Here is a 20,209-nt window from a genome sequence, read left to right on the forward strand (position 1 = left end):
CAGGGAGAGATTCGTGCAGAGGTGGAGGAGGAACGCCAAAGTAGGATGGTGGCAATGCGCCAGCAAGGAGCCTGGACCAATTGGAACCATTCTTGCGCCCGGAAGATCACCTGGACAGAACTATGGAAGTATGAACCAGCAAGACTTAAGTTCCTGATCCAGTCAGTGTATGATGTCCTTCCAAGTCCATCTAACCTTTATACCTGGGGCCTTGCAGAAGCACCAACATGCCCACTGTGCCCGGCTCATGGTTCCCTGGAGCACATCCTGAGCTGCTGCCCTAAAGGACTGGGAGAGGGAAGGTACACGTGGCGCCATAACCAGGTGTTGAAGGCAGTAGCAGACACCATCTGCACTGGAATCCTGGAGTCAAAGCACCAGTCCCCTTTGAGGCACAATACCTTCTTTGTCAGGGCAGGGGAGAAACCTGAGAGAGCAGGTAGGGGCACATCTGGACTGCTAGCCGTGGCTCGGGATTGGCAGTTGCATGTGGACATTGGAAGGCAGCTAAAGTTCCCAGAGCACATTGTAAGGACGTTACTGAGACCAGATCTGGTCTTAACATCTGACTCAACGAAGCAAGTTGTGTTACTGGAGCTTACAGTCCCCTGGGAAGACAGGATGGAGGAGGCTCATGAAAGGAAGAGGGCGAAGTATCTTGAGCTGATTGAGGCATGCAGATGCCGTGGATGGAGGGCCCGCTGTGAGCCAATAGAAGTGGGCTGCAGAGGCTTCCTAAGTCAGACTGTGCATCGGGCATTCAGGCTCCTTGGCATCAGAGGGTTGCTTGAGAGAAGAGCCACCAGAAACATCAATGAGGCTGCTGAGAAAGCCTCAAGGTGGCTGTGGATCAAGAGGGGAGACGCATGGAGTAGCGCGCTGCTTGAACACAAACTGGGGCCTGATCAACCCCGGTTGGGTCGCCCAGACGAGGGTGTATGAAGATCAAAGACCCGAAACACCCTATGACCCTGGGTCCTTCACTGACGATGTGTTCAAGCTGCACCGGCTAGGTGTTTCAAAATCTAATAGTTTTGGTCTGATGTTGCATTAGGTCTTATAGTTTTGTTTAGAGTCTGCTCATCTTGCGTCTTATCCTATCTCTATTACACTCATGATTTGTTATTCTAGCAGGGATGTCAAACTCAAGTCCTTGATGGCCATTCAACTTTTAGATAACTTTTCAACTTTTAGACCCTGGATTCTGGATCCCTGATCCCTCGATCGAGGGCTGGATTCTGATATCAACAGCTTATAGTCATTGCGGCTTTGTGAATATCCATGTCAGGGGTGCATAATTCTAGTTCCTGAGGGTCAGCATCCTACAACTTTCAGGAGTGTCATTGGCAACTCAGACCTGAATCAAGTTGATTAAGATGACCATGGAAAAAAAAAAGACTGTATACTGAGGAGGTAATTCAGCCATTTGATTCAGGTGTGCCCTTAGTGGGTCAGGGGTGTAACAGGGATGTATGAAATTGTTTCTCCATTCTCTGCTGATAGCGTTTGAGCTGTTGTAAGGATATTGTATGCATGTGAGTTTTGGATTAGCATTTTAATCTTAATGTTGCTGCCAAGACAGAGCAGATCACAAAAGGCAAACAATGCTAATGGTGGGTTAAAAGTTACAGAAAAAACACGAAACATGAGCACAGGGATATTTCACAAATTAGTTATAAAGCTGTGCTAAAACCACATATTTGAAATGTTTCATAGATATGTGGATGTATTGCACTTCCTAGAGGCAAAAGTAATTAAAGTAAAAAGTGAAGTAAAGAAATAAAGCAAAATTTATTAAAAGACAAAGATTATATTATGTGGACAAAAGGGATTTTGTCTCGAAAATGTCTAAACATGGAAGGTTCTTCCCTTTTGGCCATTTATTTCTTTGCTTGACTCTGATGTTTTAGGTGAAGCGAGATCTTGCAACCAGTGATCTATAAATCAGGGACACAAGTCAATTGCATTTGTCTACAATAAAAGGTGAAGATCACAGAAAAAAGCTCATTAATGTGTGTCGGAGATTGTATATGGAAAGAAGGTAGCACATATTAAAAGGACGATTAAAGCAAACCCAGACAACTAAAAAACACTCACAAATAGAGCTTGGTTAAAAAAAAAGATTTTCTTTTTTTTAACTTTCTTCTCAGAGCAATTAATGCAAAGAAATTTCACATGACTGCTTTATGTATGATTTTGTATATGTGTATTATTTTTCTCTAATACTAACTCAAAAAAGTTATTTTCTTTCCTGAACATCATCATTACTTATTCTTTAAATGGCATAATCACCAAGAGATATGCTGAAACAGTTCAAATAAATCTGCTCTGCATCCATTTATTCAAGTCCATAAAAATGTTGTATGAATAGTGATTGCAGGAATACCTCAGGTCTTCTGGGAGGGAATATTTCCAGGAATTTTTGGGGCCTGTTCATCTACAGAGGCTGCTCGTTTAGTTTTATTTTCTGAAAAACTCAAATGCAACTCCTGTTGAGATAATGCAGGTAAATAGTTTCTCTCTGAAGGGCTTTAAGTCAAAACAATAAATGGAGAGAAAAAGACAAGGGAGTAGGAAAATGTATAGCAGGAGAAAAATGAAACAGTTAATAATTTGGGTTTCCTGACATGATGCAGCACAGAACCACTTCCTGTGGCTCAGGTTTCACCGTGTGTGAGTGTAAACTGCCACAAGGGGGGAGGGTCCACTTCCTGTTGCAATTCATAATTTTGGAGGACCTTGGATTTTTGCAAAGGTTCGGCTATGCAGGGAAAGCAAGATGTTGAGAAAGATCTAAACACCAGATGTAAACATTTCTAAAAGAGAGTACTACACATACACAACTAACTAAACAAATATACAACAGAGGTTAGAATAAAGAAAACAATAACATGGGAGACCTTTAAGGGATTCTTTGTATTTCGTTTCTTGAGTGATGAAAGTTCAATGACATCATTTACACACTCTTATCCAAGGATGGTGATTCCTACTTTAATGTGTGCAGGTGTGGATCACATGTGTGGCCTCAGGAAAAGTTGCATAGTCCGTTCAAAGTGGTACAACTTGACTGAAACATTATACTTTCCCACCCTTTGATAGTGAACTGTATAGATTCACAATTTACTTGTCTTTATAACCTTTGTTTACCTCCAAAAGGTTCAGTCGGGACCTACCATGCTCTAGTTCTGACATTTAGGAAAGTTTTCCCCTCTGATTTAAACCCTTCATTTATTTAGTTATTTGTTTTTACTCTAATTTGTGTTGCTCTGGTTTACTTCTTCTGCTTTGGTTTGTGCCTGTGTGTCCAGCTTGGAGTTCTGCGGTGTCTGTTCTGAGGTTTTTGTGGCCAAAGGTAGCGGACCAGTTCACTTAAAAAACTATACCTCTAATGTACTCCAGATGATCGCACTATTTATAACTCTTCTGCATGTATGTGCCCTCTTTCTTTCTCTCTCTCTCTAGCACATGCACACTCTCCTGCGCTCACTCCTTAGGCTTGATGTAATCCTGGCGCCTGCCTTTTTTATTATACCATCACTCCCGGAGGCTGTTTTGAAAGAAACAAACATTTGTAAACATACAAATTCTGTTCTGCAGACGTCCGGATAGATTTGTGAGCTGAAAATAAAAAGAAAATATTTGAGCTTTTGAATAAAGACTGTAAAAAGTTCTTTTTTGTTTTTTTCACAGAAAAAAATGTTGTGATATACTCAGTAAAACATTGTTTACTTGCAACAAAAAGTGTGATTACATGTCAACACAGTCTTCCTACGCAGGCGTCCTGTTTCAGTTTTCAACTTTGTGGGTAAGTTGTTTAATTTTAACACAATCTTTTAGAATTTGAAGAGAGCATTTTGAAAGCTTTTCTCTGAATACTATTCAAACAGAAGATTGATTTGAGTTGAACACAGACCAATTCTGAGGAAAAATACTTTTAGGGAAACCATCAAAAGTACAGCTTAAAAAGGTCAACACTTTAAGCATACATTGTGTATAGATTCACTTTACATAGATTGAAATATTATAGATCTTAATTCTTGCTTTAGTTACCCTTATGGCTGACAGATAATGAAAACTCAGAATTCTAATCCATCAAAATGTGTAGAAATATGAGGCTCTTGGGAGAAAGCACATTTCTTTGAATGGGTTGGGCCTCCATTGGAATGAATTCCTGCATCAATACACCATAGCATAGAAGCGATTAGCCTGTAGGACTGCAGAGTTATAACAGAATCTTATGTTGATTTCTTTGCAGCCAGCTCATCTGCATTGTTGGGTCTGGTGTCTCTCGTCTTCCCTTTTGGCAACACAGTGTGGATTCTCCATCATAAGAAATAAAGGCGTCAAACATTTCACTCTTTTTTTGAACTGTACACATAGTTTTTTTTTAGATGTCTGTTATATTAAACCTTTATTTATCTAGGATAGTCACAATTAAGACTAACTCTCTCCTTTTCAAGGGAAACCTGGAAAAAAACTTATAATAACAAAATTAATAGTAAGAGGAGAGCCACCTATGTCCTTCCAGCAGGACCATGAAGAATACAGTCAGGCCAGCACTGGAGGTCGATTAGGCGGGCATTTGCAAAGAAGAATGCAGAGAATTTTTCTTTGCTAGATATGCAAAGCTGGTGGAGACATACCCAAAAAAAGTGTAGCAGCTGTAATTGCGGTAGCGGGTGGTTTTCACACTGACACAAGACATCTGATAAACCATTAGCTGCTTGTTTGTATCATAAACACAGAAGTTTATTTTCTTTCTTTCTGTTTCATTGCTCCGCAGTACTTGGTGTTGATCACTAACCAGAAAATCCTTAAAATATGAAAGTTTCAAGTCTCAAATTATCAAAAACATTTGGGTTGATTTTATGAGGAACTGTTGCTAAATGTTGTGTGGCTTTGTGTCTTTAAATCTTGTCTAAAACGGATGATGTTTTGTCTGGACCATAGACCAAAAGGACTTTTTACACTGTCTATAAGTGTCCATAAGGCAGGCTCTGTCTGAACTTTGGGTTTTCCTATTCTTACAATGAATCTTCTTTTTTTTTTACAATGTGTACTTTTGGTCTCAGGACCTTTTGCCTTCCTTTTCTTTACAAGGCAGTTCTACTTTACACTTTTCCTGAAAGAAAGCCAAAAAAACCGTTTACATGAGTGTTTGCGTATGTGCAAATGTGTGTGCTGGTATGAGAAACTTGGGAAGTTGGCACTAACCTTAACCAGGCAGCCGGAGGGAGAAGAGAATTATGGGGCATTTAGGCCAGTTTTACAAGAGCTGAAAAAACATGCAAAAGTTTCAAATGACACCAAACACCGGCCTTATAAAATTGCACAACCAACACCTTTAGAGAGCCACGCAGACATTAAAACACCAGCCAGAGAAGCACATATCATGTTCTAATATTAAACGTTTTGCAAAGTTTAAAAGAAAAACAAGAAAGAATTAAAGAAAAAAAAAAAAAGAAGAAAACACCCACACACTGATTCAGAGCACAACTGGCTAGAGAAATGCTGCCTGGCAATTACCACTGCATCAGCAAGACTTTGTTTTCTTTCTGCCTTGACATCTCTCTTTGTCTCGCTGTGGTTTTCTTCCTTTTTTAAAGGGCGGTTGTACAATTTTTAGGTAAGTAAAAGTCAGGAAGAGCATATTTGTTTATATTTGGAAAACAGAAAGAAGAGAAAGAAAGAAGTCTGAAGCAGAAGTGGAAACGAGCTAGAAAGATTATGTGATGAAATGAAAGAGGAAAGAGAGCGCATGATTTAGGATGGGAAAGCTGGATCAAGGGAGAGGTAAAAAGACCACCTCAAAGTAATAAGAAATCTAATGAGGAGATATGGGTAAAGAAGGTGGAGACAGAAAAAGAGAGAGACCACCCCGCAGTTAACACCAGAGAGAAGACTGCACATTTTTTATGTCTATTTTCTCTTCCAGCAAAGCTCCCCTTGGACCAACACCGAGGCTGGAGCCGCTCTGCTGCCAAGACGTCCCTCACTCCGCCCTGATGTGTGTGTTTCTGCATACTCACTCATGACAGGGGCCCCCGGAACACCAATAAATCATGACTGCTCTCTTCTTATTGCTTTCAACAACGAAAGGCTTGAAAAATCTTATATAATCCCAAGATGATGTAACTCTGTGTGTGTGAGTGAGCCTGTATCAGTCAACGAAGCTGCATTAAACATTCTCCAATGCCATTCACACAACAAGTAAACATAAATTTCCCCCAACATTCCTCACCCTGTCTATGGGCCTATGGTTAGGCAAACATTGTCCTCTCTCAGACATTATTCTGTGTTTGACCTGAGGTCTTTTTCATACCAATAGTCTGTAGATCTATTCATGATAAGAAGTCGCTGTGGTTTTATAAAGTAAACACAGCAAAACCTCTTTAACCCTAATCGGCAGACCTCCTAAAAGGTCCTGAAATGAAACGTTCACAAAAGCTTAAATCCAATAAAAGGCACTTTGTGAGCGGAGCAGTAAATTAAGTTAAAAGAGAAAGCCTGTGTATTTGATTGAGCCGTGCCAGTCTTTGATAGAGCGCCCCATGTTTATGTTTGTAAAGCAAGGCTGCTGCGATATTGTCTGGTATGTGGAGAGTCATAAAGGTCTACTGTTTAACTCAATCTGCAAGATAAACAGCCGTGGGCAGGAGAAGCTCAAAGGATTCTTATGAGTTTGTTCCCATCTTTCTAGAACTCTATTTTGGTTCTCATTGCTTCACTGGCTCAGTCCTTTCCATAATCTTTGCCAGATTGATCTGTTCTCTTCATCCTCTGAGTTTTAGAAGACTGAGTGGGAATTTTCCTGGACTGAATGTAAAGATTCGTGGTCCAGCTGGGGGTCACCTCATTCTGTGGAGAAGGGAAGTTTGAGAGGTCGCAGGTCAGGACTGATGGGTGCTGTTGGCACCGACCTTAGGGGATGTGTAAGAGCGACTACTCATCAGATTGATAGACAGCTAGGCCAACTGAGAAGTTATCCTCACTTCCTCTGTCAGCAATGGATCTATTCTGGTCTTCATTTGGTTCATTTTGGTCTTAGGGTGTTTATGGGGAGAAAACAAATTTAGTAAAGCTAAGCTGTGATAGGAAAAAAAATGAATGGATGGTTTAATCGTTTTAAAAGTATTCTTATTTTAAATTTCAGAAAAAAAATCATAATGGGGAGAGATTCACTGAGGATGAATAACAACTAAATTTCGGCTCTCCCTGCCAGTGCTTATTTGGAAGCTGTGTGGATAGATGACTAACCAAGCTTAGAAATTGTTTACATGGGGGAAAAAAAGTACACTCAATGTTTCAATAGCTTATAGAGGCACCTTGATAAACAGTATTTTTAAGTCGAGAGTTCTTTCAGAATTTATCAGACAGCATTTCAGTTAAGTTTAAATCTGGTCTTTGACTGGGCCATTGCGAACCCTAACACCCTAAGTCATTTTAAAACCCCATTTTCAACTACTCTTTTTGGACTAAAATGATTGTTTAACCTTGTATTCATTTTCCTGTAAACTCCACTTCTATGAGGCTGGAAAATTTTTCACTTATGATTACATTTTCTTACAGTATGGCTTTAAATCATTTCAAAAATGCTTTTATAATGTGCACCTGATTTTTAGGCATGACATGTTCTTGGTCTTTCTAACTTGGCATTAACACGCAACTGTACCAGAGCACAGTGTCAGGCCCTTCCAACTAAATGCTACTTTTTCAAAACACTGCGGGGGTAGTCTAAGTATTTTGCCTTTCTATTTTGACAGTTTTGGAAATCTCCCTCTTCCATGGCTGTGTTTCCAGGATCCATAATCCACCATCAAGTTTGGGTGGTATGAATGTCTCACCTCATGGGAATTTTGCTCAATTATGAAGAGAGCAGCCAAGATGATTTTTCTCACTCGCACTCACGCATTTGCAAAAATCCTACTAATCCACTGTAACTCTACCATCTAAAATTCTGGCATCATGGTTTATGTTTTTGTATCTATTAGTTAGATGCAGAACTCATATGGTTCATACGCTTGAATAATAACATTGACATTGCAGAGGGATATGGCCGTCACCGACAATAAAGATTTGCTCTTGGTTTTTAAGTGACTTTCCAAGATCTGTATGCATTTGCCACCAAATCACTCTTTAGTTGTGCATAGGTCATGTTCTTGGGGTAGTGAGCAATGATACTTGTCTGTTACAAATAAAGATTTGCATGTTTAAGATGCATGGCAGAGGCAGTCTGTGCAACACCTTTGAGGTCTTACCAGATATTTTTTTTTGTTCTTTCTTTTATTTTTAACAATTTGCAAACCTGAATTTTTATGCATTTCTTTGCGCCACTCTGTGAAGTCATGCTTTTCGTTTATTTCGTATCGTTCTGACAGATTCTCCCACCTGAGCAGTAGCACACGCAGCACATTCTCACTTCCATCTCCAGAGTTATCATTGCCTTCGTGCTTAGTTTGAGGATTATTGCTGCTCTCATTCAGCCCGTTTAATTAGTCAGCAACTTGTCACTGGAGGTCGGCATGTGGTAAATGGGACCTTTTAAAGAGGCCTGTTAGTTTATATATTTTTATAAACATTTTGAGGCAAAGCAAGATTATTTGATCGGCAGATTTTAGTAACAAAGTAATTTAAAGTGTCACAAAACAATGAAACACACAAAAAAAAAAAATAACACAAAAAATACAGCACAGTATTATAATGGAGGCATGTAAAGAAAAAGTCCAGTGAATTGTTTTTAATTTTCTTTTTTTATTCATTTTACTGATAGTAAAACCCCAAAAAGTAGAATCAATTTACTATTTTGCATTTTAACTTGTGGCATCTGAGTAAACAGCTAAAAAGTGCATAACTTACATTTGAGATTTTTACCTTTGTTCCTTTCCTTTCATACTCAAAGTTATTTGTTTGTCTATTAACCAGACATCCCAAACAAATGCATTCCACTGGTGACAAAATGTGACAGAGGGGAAAGGTTGAAAATACTTTTGCAAGGTTTTGTTACTCATCAGACTAAATTAGAAAAGTTAATGTAAAAAAAAAGTTATTCAAAAATAATTAAGCTAATTTTTAAAGGTTTGCATTTTTAGTATGTTTCCAAATTCTAATAATGGATTAATTTTTCAATCCATCTCAAGGTCTTGGTCTGTTGCTCTTGCTCTCAAAAACATGCTGTGCTCTTTCAAGTGTAATTCAGGGATTTATCCAAGTTTGACTGACTTTTATGGAGGAGTTAAGCAATGTGACCCAGAGACTGGCTTCAGGTAGTATTACCTTTACTTTAGCTGTATAGATAAAAAGGGTCGGCAGTACACATATAAACATGTATACCCATATGCACACTAACTCTTTAGGTTGAGATGAAACACAGATAATTAGCTCTAATGAAAACCAGACTTCCAAATCAACTCTGTTTCTCCCCCCTGTCTGTCTCAGCCTGACTTCCTTCCCCCCCTGGTCTTTTTGTGGTGTTGAGGGTTAATGTAAACCAGGGCTTGTTGCCCCATAATGGAGAACTTCACAGAGGCACAGGGGAGAAGCTGTGCTGGTAAAAGCAAAAAAAAAGACAGGCACACTTCTGCTGCAGAGTTTAAACAACCAAACACACTTGAACCCAGACCCCGATTTTTTAGCATGTAATTCATCTTTTGGCCAGTATGTCACATGGAGGCCTGCACCTTTGGTTTGGATCAGTTTAGAGACTGCAAAATGAAAAGCAAAGGAGATATAAAGCAATGATTAATGAGCAGGAGAAAACATGCATGAGTTTGTGTCAGTCATCAAAGGGTCTATAAATCATAGGACACTTAAAATTGAAGAGCCAGATGCCTTCACACTGATAACAAGCGGTCATCCCATTACTTTCAAACATCAAAGAGGGCAGGAGCTAGGTTGCAGGACCCCCTCTTTTCGCTGTCTCTCCTTCTGGGTGTGGAATGTATTTCCCCATTTCATAGGCGTGAGAAATCTCCCTCTTTGTGTTTATAACCTGTATGTGTTTGCGTGCGTGTTTGGAAGCCTCAGAGGTGACATTCCTCCACGTCAGAGCAACAGCCTCAAGTTTAAGATAACACAGCCACGGTTATCTAAGGGTGGGAATCGATTCCCCCCTGTCGGTCAGTGGGGGCTTCAGGGTCAGAGCTGATGACTTTACCTTCTGCACGCAAGCTGTGGCACAAAAACACAACAATGCTTCCATAATCATCTTCTAACAGCCATGCAGAGAATCAGGTTTTCACACAGCATTCACTTTGGTGTTACTGTAGCCCTCTTTCCTAATCCTGCATAAACTTTTTCTTGTGAAGTAGCTGCCTTGAGAATTTTTAAGGGGATATGTCAAAGGCTTTAAACCTGTTGACATCTTGCCTTATTCTCCAGATATAGGGTATTATTTTTAAGCTTGCTCACTATGTGCAACCACAGAAATATGACATCATTGCCACATTTTAGTACTTTATTTTCTTGGTGTTTTTGGATGTTAGTTTTTTTTTCTACATCAGCAGAGGATTGTAAGCTGACAGCCATGTTTTCTACTTGGGGAAAACCCCACATTTATCCAGTTTGTCTTATTTTTCAGTTTTTCAACAAAACATCTGAAAAGAAAAACATACTGCAAAGCATTTAAAAAGCAAGAATTTTAAAGTGTTTTACCATATGTTTTCCAACCCTTTTGTAAAATTTTGACTTTTTATTTGAATTATAATTTTTGCATGTTTCCTTGTCAAAGCCCTTGAGATCTGGCTGCACCTGCAGTTGACTCTCCTTATGCTAGCCTGTGGCTTGGAATACATCTGGGGATATCATATATGCCCTCCATGGTCCTGAATTCACCGTGTTCAAACAGACCCACAGATAATTATGCCTTTCCCAGATCCCTGAGCCCAACAAATCGCTGCTGAATATGCCAACAGTATGAGATGTTTTCTTTTTCCCCCTCCACTCTGCCTCTGTTCCCTTGGGTTCCATCAACAGCCAATGAAAATAATGTTTACATAGACCTTCAGATCATTTGAAAAGGGTTTGACGTGAAAGCCCTGTCATTATCCCATTTATTTAGTCTCAGGAAAACTTGAACAAACTAAGAGACGACTGAAAGATGTGAAAGACTGAATATTTTTATCTTTATTTGACAAATTAACAAATATTTACAAGACAAAAATAGTTTTTCAGTTCAACACTCTGTGATATCCAGAAAATAAATAAGCTTTATTGGAGAAAGCGGATGAAAGAATTTCATACCTGCATACAAAAATAAATACAAGATACTTCATTTTCCATGAAACACTGTCACAGGGAATGTGGAGTTGATTGCCTTTTTTTTTTCTCTCGTGTTTCAAAACAGAGCAGTTTGTCAGGGGCTCTTTTTGTTTTTACAACATTCATAGTCGCAGTGGTCTCTCTCTTTCTTCATATCCGCCCAGGCTGTCCTAAGTGGTCCCATTGCAAACATTACAATCCATGCAAAGGGAAATGTGAACGGACTGCTTCCCTCAGAGGCCTGAAGCGAAGCAACTGATCCGGGGTCACGGCTGTCTTTGGCCTGATTCACTGGTTCCTCAGTCTGTGAAAGAAATATACGTTTTGCATAAAAAAACAAATCTCTGTAACCAAACATCGATTGTGCAAGTTACATGGATAACATCTTGGGATTTTTTTGCCAAGGAAAGTTTATTAATAGTCTATCTTTGATGCATAAAACTTGGTGAGTGATGTATGACTACATTAGTATGAATTTAAATGAAATGCTTAAAACCATATTTGATCTTTTTGACCAATAAAAAAGTCCTGTAAATATATACCATACAATCCTTTAAGACTTGTATGCCTAAATTCTGTTTTGAAAGTAAATATGACATTTCTTGCACTGATAGTCCATCCCATGCCATCAATGTTTTGCAATAATAAAATACAAAGGGTTTATACAACTATTAAACTATCAAAATCTTAAATAATGCATCTAATCTAATAACCAGGCAAAACATAATTTGATTCCATTAAAATAGCATATTCTGCAGATGATATGGTGTCATGTTTGACTAAATAGCTGTTCTGTGAAACTTGGGTAAGCAATATATGATATTGCCAATGCCCAAAGAGGTAAGCTTTATTTCCTTTGATTTTTTTTTTGTTTGTTTGTTTTGTTATGTAGATGATATTGAATATGTTTTGTCCAAATAAGGTTTCATCACTGTGTGTTGGCCATATTACACACTTAATTAAAAATGTATTGTATTAAATATTAGTATTGGGGTGATGCAGATTACTGAGTCCCAGCTTACCCTGATGTCTCATCACAGACATCCCAGGTCCGGTTAGTGGGAAGTGGTGGACAAGGACCACGCACCTCCCATCCTCCAAACTGAGAACGCGTAGCTGAGGCGCTCGTGCGCCACGTAGCTGCAACTGGTCCCTCGAGCGTCCAGCTCGTCGCTCTGCAGGACCTGGCACAGAAAGTCGATGTAGCGGGCCGCCAGCTTCAGCGTCTGAATCTTGCTGAGCTTGTCGGACGGGAGGGTGGGGATGATTTTGCGTAACGACGTGAACGCTTCGTTCAAGGACTGCGTCCGTTGCCGCTCGCGGATGTTGGCCATCACGCGCTGAGTCTGCAGGTCGTCGAAGGAGCGCGCGGGACTGTTGCTACTGGCCTCGCTCCCTCCGCTCCCTCCGCCCTCACAGATCTTCCTGCACTTTTTCTTGCTCCGGATGGGACTCGCCACGCCTCCCTCCTCCTCCTCCTCGTCTGTGCTCCTGCGCGCTGCGCGCCGCTTCCTCGCCCCTCTCCGTGGCAGCTGACGGTCGCTCTCCTCCTCGCTGTTCCCGGCGCTGTCCATCGGGGAGGAGTCGTCTTCCCGCATCGTCTTCACAGAGGTGCTTACTTTGGCCTATTGTAAAGCTTTTAACCCCTGACCCAACTTCTCCGTAAGTGTCACAAATATCAACAAACAAACCCAGCTATATTTAGGCGTATATCCCGCACTGATTTTAGATCTTGATAAGAAATCTGGTGCGCCACAAAAGAGGGAGCGGTATCTGCCAGGCTGGGGCGACCCCAGGCTCTTATACTGGAGAGGCCAAGAGGATTTTGGGGAGGACTCTGTGATTGGGAGAGGAGGGCTGTAATATAATACTGCAGGAGACGGAAACTTAGGAAAAACTCCTTAAAACATGCAAGCTTCTCCACAAAGAAGTGGGAGGATGTGGCGGGGCAGCGTTTTTTAAGTCCTGCATCTTGAGCAAACATGAGCTGTTTAGAGATATTTTTTTCTTTTTTCTTCCTTCAGAGCCGGATGGTTTTTAATCAAAAACTGATCAAATAAATTGGATTGGATTTGATAGAAGCCAATCAACAGACCCCTAGTTTATTTCATAAATAAAAGTCATCAGTCTCTGATGAGGAAGCTCTTTTGCATGGTTGGGTCTGTCTCTCCTCCTCTTTTTTTTTTTTCAATACTCAATATTTGTTTTTAGAGTGGACAGTATGAAGTTTATCACAATGCAACCAGCAGGTATATTTTTGGCATTGTGGATATATGCACAGTTCTGCTGGAAAATAACTCTTCAGCTATGAAGCGTGTCAACAGGGAAACATGAAGTAATCAACCAAATTGCATTCCTTTTACCTCTTCATATTTAGTGATCTAAAAGTTTGAAATTAAATAAAAAATTATCTTGTTCAAAACACTCATTTATTCCTTTTGCCTTTAAGGTGCTTCTGATTATTTATCTGGTTTACAAGACATGTAATATGAGTTAAACCCCTTGAAGCTAATGTCCTGGATATATAGGTGGCCGTTAGAGGTCTGACTCCAGCTGTATACAATGTGAATCTGTCCAAATTTTATGGCTGGAACTTGCTTCTAATTCCTGAAAAAAGTAATGCAACTGCTTGTGGGAGTTTCTTAGTAATATTTTGTTACTGTAACACAATTGTTTTAATGTGCTACCCTGCTAACATGAAACAAACGTGTAACAATAATTAAATAAGATTAATAAAATACAAGAACTGTTGCATTATTTAATCTTGTTGCTTGGGGACACTTTTATTTTCACAAACCTGATAAACTAATTTAACCAGAAAACAGAACTCTGAACAGATAGCTTTCATTTAGTAACTTTTTTTTTTTGTGGCTTATCCTCTTTTTGCATGATAGTGACTATTGGACAACTATTAACAGACAGTTAGTGAAATGAATGTCACTTCCCATTATTATAACATCCCTTCATTTGTTTTTTTTGGTCTTGTGCAGTATTGGATTGTTTAATAAACTGAACTTTGTGTTTTATTTAACTGTAAACTAAGATCAGCTGGGTTAATCGGAAATAAACTCTCAGAATATTTAACTTTGTTGGTAATTGAGCTATATGCCATCTGACTTTAACTCTGTTTATCATTTTCTATATATTTAAATGTTTAATAAATATACAATTAAATTAGGAAATATAGTACTAATATCCTTAAAAACATATAGATGAATAGATGGATAGATTCAGATTAAACTTTGAGGCATATTCTGAATTTGTTTTCATCCACCAGCAACACCCTTTTATAACACCATTGTTATTCGTTATTTTGAATGAAGAAAGTTTGAATAAAATATTAATGAAGAATTTAAATGTAAAAGTTTTTGTAATGTAAGTTCTTACAAGTTAATGCAAGATCTTTCTCATAATATCTTGGCCTATTGAATAAATAGCATACCAAAGGAAATAATTATAATTATTATTATTATTGTGAAGGAAATGTTGAATTATTAAATTAATTTACATATGATTTAATCTTGGTTTTGAATGGTTAACAAATCTATTTTTGAAATATGTATTTAACACTCTAGCAGACATAAAGTTAATTCAGTGTGTTTATTTTTCATTTCTTTTATGATGAGGCTTTTTCTCAGAGCTTCTATTGTCTCAGTCTTTAGAGCTTGAGCTCACTTTTCTTCAATCACCTTCAAAATAAACAAAAAACAGCTCCAAGATTCTCCTAAAAGACTGCTGTGTGCTGCAAGATTTAGAAGCCTCAGAAGGGAACACCGGTGGTTAAAAAACATCAGACCACTGAAGCACAAGAGGATGTCCCAGCAGGAGTTTTTGCTCCTATAAGCAGAGCGACGTGTTTATTTTCCCGTCAGCTGCCCCTCGTTGAGGTATGCACTGAAATAGGCCCGACTTCCCCGCAGGGGATCGCGGCCCAGCAGCTCAGGTTTAAAGGAAGATCCGTCCCATCCAAGGGTGCTCTTAGGGGCGGGTCGGTGCGCACAGCAGGGTGCATGTATAAGACTGAGATGTAGTGAAGGTTAAATAGAGGAAATATATGAACAATCGTGCACATTCTAAGCTCCAAGCTCTATTAATAGCATAGCATTCATTATTTGTGGGTAAAAGCAAAGACGAGGGAATTTTCAGTTGTCTGAATACCACACCCCATTTTGTCCGTGTTGGCCTTGTCAGCAAATAATGAAAAGTTTTGATAGGCAAAGATGCCTGACGCTGAGCCATCACCCTTGACTGTGAGTTGTAAATTGAATGACAAATTAAGGCCTATAATTAGATGACAGCTCTACCACTCCTGAATAATTAAATGTACTCGCCATATATATATATATATATATATATATAAAAGGTTATCTATCCAGGTAGAAAGTCAAATAAGCACATTATAAAGGAAAATCCCTCTTTGGCTCACCTGCTCTACACAGGCCAGGTGAGACGCTTTGCTGTGTAACTCTCCAGGGTGCTGAAACACTCTATGGCGTTAGGCGTCAATCACTGAAGGATGGACGCAGATCAAAAGTTTTCAAGAAAAAATAGGCTACTTAGTGCTGCTTCTCACAGTTTGAGGGAAAGTAATTTCTTTTCACCTTTTAAATCCACTCAAACCACTGAGTTGATAAAACAAATATTTGGTTAAATGACGTTGTCATATAAGAAGAACGCGAGCAATTAGTTTATTTTCTCTGCGAGAACAAATAAAGAGTATAATATGGAGGATGCAAATTTTTCGTGATGTGAGATCTTTCTTTAAAAGAGGGGGAAAAAAGCACGAGCGTAGGTTGATTTACTGTAGGCTGAGAGTTTAATCTGTGTCTCTGTATTGTTGTGCCTCTGTGATGGTAACATCAAGGTGAACTGCCTTTCTTCCAATGGTAAACCGCCAGCAGAGGGCCCCCATAAGTGAATACGTTTTTCTCCATCAATACAGGTGTTAAAGCTTTGTTTGTAGTGTGGGGTTGCGGTTATTTTGTTCAAAAGAGTCAAAAAATCATAAAGAATATGATATGGTTTCAAAATTTAAATCTATTTATCATTTTACGAATTGAAAAATGTATATATTTTTTGTTTTAAATTGATAATGCGGCTAAATCATTTATTTCTGCCACTTTTTAGCATTTTCTGTGCCGTTTTTGTTCTATGAACAATGAAAAGTGAATACGATAATGCAGCTGCAAATTCTGTTATTCAAATCAAATAATTTCTTGGCTTTTAGTCACCCATTAAATGTTGACTCAGTATAAATGACAATGAGTCAACACAATCCGGCTTGAATAGATTAAACATTAATTGAAGGTGCTATCAAGATTTAGAACTGGAGCCCAAAATAAAGTCTATGTGCAACAGTTTAATAAAACCACTAATACTGATTAAAGCAACGATAAGAAAAACACTAGTTATAAACATAGAACTATGTCCAAATAAAACGAAACTTTTCGACCTCTGCGGACGTTTATTTTTTTAAATCTGTGAAATTTCGGAAACCTAAAGCAGCTCTTTCATGTGTCTAAAAAAAAAAAAAAAAAAAAAAAGCAGCTGTCACATAACTGTCTCAGGTGTTCTCCAGCAGGTCCATCATGAATGAGATGTAGACGATAGCCAGGCGCAGGGTTTCGATCCGGGACAGTCTCTTCTCGTACGCAAAGGTCGGAACCTTTCTCCTCAGCTCATCAAACGCTTCATTCAGGCTGAACATCCTCTTTCTCTCCCGCACGTTGGCCGCCTGGCGCTGGACGCCGGTGATGATCCTCCTCCGTTTGGACCTGCTGCTGCAGCACCTGGATGATCCGCTCATCGGATGGTCGAGACGCACTCTGTCCTGCGGGGCTCTGCTCCAAGAGGAGCCGTTGATCCGCGTCTGGTTGTTTGTGCAGCAGGGAGCGATGAACACCTGCTCCTCTTCTGGTCCTAATTTCTGAGAGAACCCGATCAGGTTCATATCATTGACAAAATTTATCAACATGGATTCGTGAACGTCCATGGCCAGTCTACAGCTGTCAATGCGCAGGGAAGTCTATTTAGTTTGTCTCCCTTTCAGGGGGAAATCAGACTCCAGTCAAGTCTTTAAATGGGTCACCAAACACAAGTGCATCCAACCTTCTCCATATCCCTTCAGCTCTCTACAGGGTTAGATCCTACTTGGCTGCAGTCCAATGGCCTTTTCCTGCGGTTTTAATAAGTCACCCACACCTCTTCACAGCGCCACATCTTTCATAGCACCTCTGCTTTTAAATTGCATCTATTCCTCCTGTTAGTCCAGCTTTAAGAAGGGTTGAGAGGAACCTGGAGGATTCTGCCAATTGATGCCTTGTCCCCCAGAGGCCCTTAATGAGCTTCTGAAGAACGGAGGCTCTTGACAGAAGGTCACACAGTCTTATTTGCACTCTTCTCTCGGCCTTGGTTGCTAAATAATGACACTTTTAACACTTAAACTGAGCAGGAGGAGACCAAACAGAACTTTCTCTGACAGTCAAAAGCTTTTCTGTTGCAAATCAAAGCAAATAGCTGCCCGTTCCCATGGTAGAAAGAGTCCACACTGCAGAATCTGCTGAGAAAATCTCTATAGCGAGAAAAAAGTCTCTCTTTTTCTTTGTTTTTCACATAGAAAAATACATTTGGGGGAGTTTTAAGTTGCTTTTCATCAGTTGTTCGCTTGAGGGTCTTTTCAACTTTATTAATTATCAATACTAACATTTTGTTCATATATAATAATTCTTATATTTTTCTTTTAAATGAGTACCTCCTAATCAAGAATTAGGCGATTCCAGGGAAAAAACAACACAAAAAGCTAACGATTTATACATTTCAAATTTGCCAATTAATCTTCAGCTGTTTGTGCCATAACATGTAATGGCTGATTCTTTAAACTTTATAGTTTAACCTGTTTAACCTTCAGCTATTTTTGATTGAGAGATTTATTGTTTCTAGTCTTTAACCATTGCCCCATCACCTGCTTCTGTATTCAGAAAAAGGGAAACTTCCATACAGCATCATGCTGCCACAGCAAGGAAATTTTCAGATTGATATATGTATGTGGTTTTCACACATAAAAATAAATAAATAATGCAATTTTGATTTTGGTTTTGTTTGACCAGAGTGACCAAGTTTATTTGTATATCACAGTTCAGTACAAAGCAAGAGACAATTCAAAATTCTTTACATTAATTAAACAATAAAATAAAAGTACAATAAGAAATGAAAGATAAAAACATAATAAAAGCAGGTAGAGCAAATACAGTATTTGGACCACAAACTTAAACTAATGATATCTTAGTTAACAGTTTAAAAGTCAAAGGCAATTCTAAATAAATGAGCTTTGATTTAAAAGAACTACAAGGCTAACTACAAAGTGCAAATTCGATTTTGCCACTGATTTGCCAACATATTTGCTTATCTTGGATTGGCAGCTCCTTCAGTGATGCCATGGGTCTCTAAGTTGCATCTTTTTTCCTTTCACGCTAAGTGGAAGCCATGCCTCAGAAAGTTTGCAGTCCTGAAAAACTGTGCGAGGTGCTATAAATACTGACAACCTTTGATTCCATTATTCAAATATCGTCAGATATAAAAGCACATACAGTAAAGACTTAAGCATTTTAATTAAATGATGCTAAAAAAAGTGAAATATTTGCTGAACAATTTCTATTTTTAATTAGCTTTTTGTCACGACAAAAGCAAATTTTTGTCTAACAATCATAACATGACATTTTGTGTAGCCTATTTACAGAAAAAAACATGTTTGTTCCAATAAATGCGTCCTACTTGGTGCTCTACCATGCATCCCTTGTTCAGCATGCAAGATGTTATAGGCCAAAAAAAAAAAAAAAACATGATGAATGCTCTAAATATGATGATTTTATTTTATTTCACTTCCTTGAATCATTTAATAACAATCCAGACTGCTGGAAAAATGCACTAGTTTCCACCTTTTTGAACCAGTTTTGATATAAGTAACATATTTTCATCAAAATGCATTTCAATTTGCAGCTAACCTAAGAAAATACTTTGCATTTATATGTGATGCACTTTTAGGACAGTTCCAATTTCTTAAGGTCACTATCCATATACCTTAAAAAACAAACAAAAAAACTCTTCATCTTTTTCTAAATGTATGTTTCTGTTGAATTTTAAGTATCTTCTCCATGTCGCTCTAACTTTATCTGTGTCTCACTTTCATTTTGTATATTTTCCTGGCAGCCAGATACTCATGACGGGACATTCCGTCGGTTGTTAGGGAGACGCTGTGAAAGCACAGCTGGGTTGAAGAATATGAGGTAATCTCACCCTGGGGCTGCTTAGCAAATATTGGTCTTAAATAGGGAGTAAAACCCCAAAGAGGCATGCAAACAGAGTCACAGGGACACACACACTAACAGAAGCACATGCACACACCTACCTACAGGGGTTTATCCCAGTTTTAGTCAGGACATTCCTAAACACAGACACTCATAATGGTTCATTTCCTGCCTTGCTCCCTTATTACTGACTGCAATGATTAAAATTAATTATATTTGACTTGTGACGGTATTGGGGGAAGACTATAAATGTATGTCATGTAGAAGTTCATTATAATAAAGAGTGCTATCAAGGGGTCTGAATGCTTAATTCGGGGAACTATCTTAATTTCTCAGCATTAGTTAAGGAGACCTTTTAAATATGCTGACAAAACAGGTAAATGAGAATATAACTTTGTACATTTCTTAAAGTTTAACAACACATGAAAAAAGCTATTCACCAACTATAAATGCTATGGATCTTTTATTTTAAACTCCAACACAAATTTCAGCTAAGTCCAAACATTGTGGATTAAAATTTGTGTTCATTCACCATTAATTAACACTTACAGTTGGAATTCTATTAGGATTACCGTATTCTGTATTAGTCTTGGGTATGACCTATCTATTAGGTAGAGTAGACAGAGTGCATGGCCTTCCTTCACATAGTG

General features: G+C 38.7%; 2 protein-coding genes across 2 annotated transcripts; both read right to left on the reverse strand.

Moving 5' to 3' along the window:
• Positions 1 to 11,098: 11,098 nt before the first annotated feature.
• Positions 11,099 to 13,067, reverse strand: twist1a (twist family bHLH transcription factor 1a). The gene is made up of 2 exons (XM_038288969.1): positions 12,279 to 13,067; positions 11,099 to 11,560 (listed from the first exon to the last, which is right to left on the reverse strand). The coding sequence occupies exon 1, from the start codon at positions 12,852 to 12,854 to the stop codon at positions 12,312 to 12,314; it is 543 nt and encodes a 180-aa protein (XP_038144897.1). The 5' UTR covers positions 12,855 to 13,067; the 3' UTR covers positions 11,099 to 11,560; positions 12,279 to 12,311.
• A 3,727-nt stretch (positions 13,068 to 16,794) lies between these two features.
• Positions 16,795 to 17,652, reverse strand: LOC119785950 (protein Fer3). Its single transcript, XM_038288941.1, has one exon. The coding sequence runs from the start codon at positions 17,246 to 17,248 to the stop codon at positions 16,820 to 16,822; it is 429 nt and encodes a 142-aa protein (XP_038144869.1). The 5' UTR covers positions 17,249 to 17,652; the 3' UTR covers positions 16,795 to 16,819.
• Positions 17,653 to 20,209: the final 2,557 nt, after the last annotated feature.

This window comes from Cyprinodon tularosa, unplaced genomic scaffold (genome assembly GCF_016077235.1).
Source record: "Cyprinodon tularosa strain WSP-4 unplaced genomic scaffold, ASM1607723v1 ctg26, whole genome shotgun sequence".
Lineage (NCBI taxonomy): Eukaryota > Metazoa > Chordata > Actinopteri > Cyprinodontiformes > Cyprinodontidae > Cyprinodon > Cyprinodon tularosa.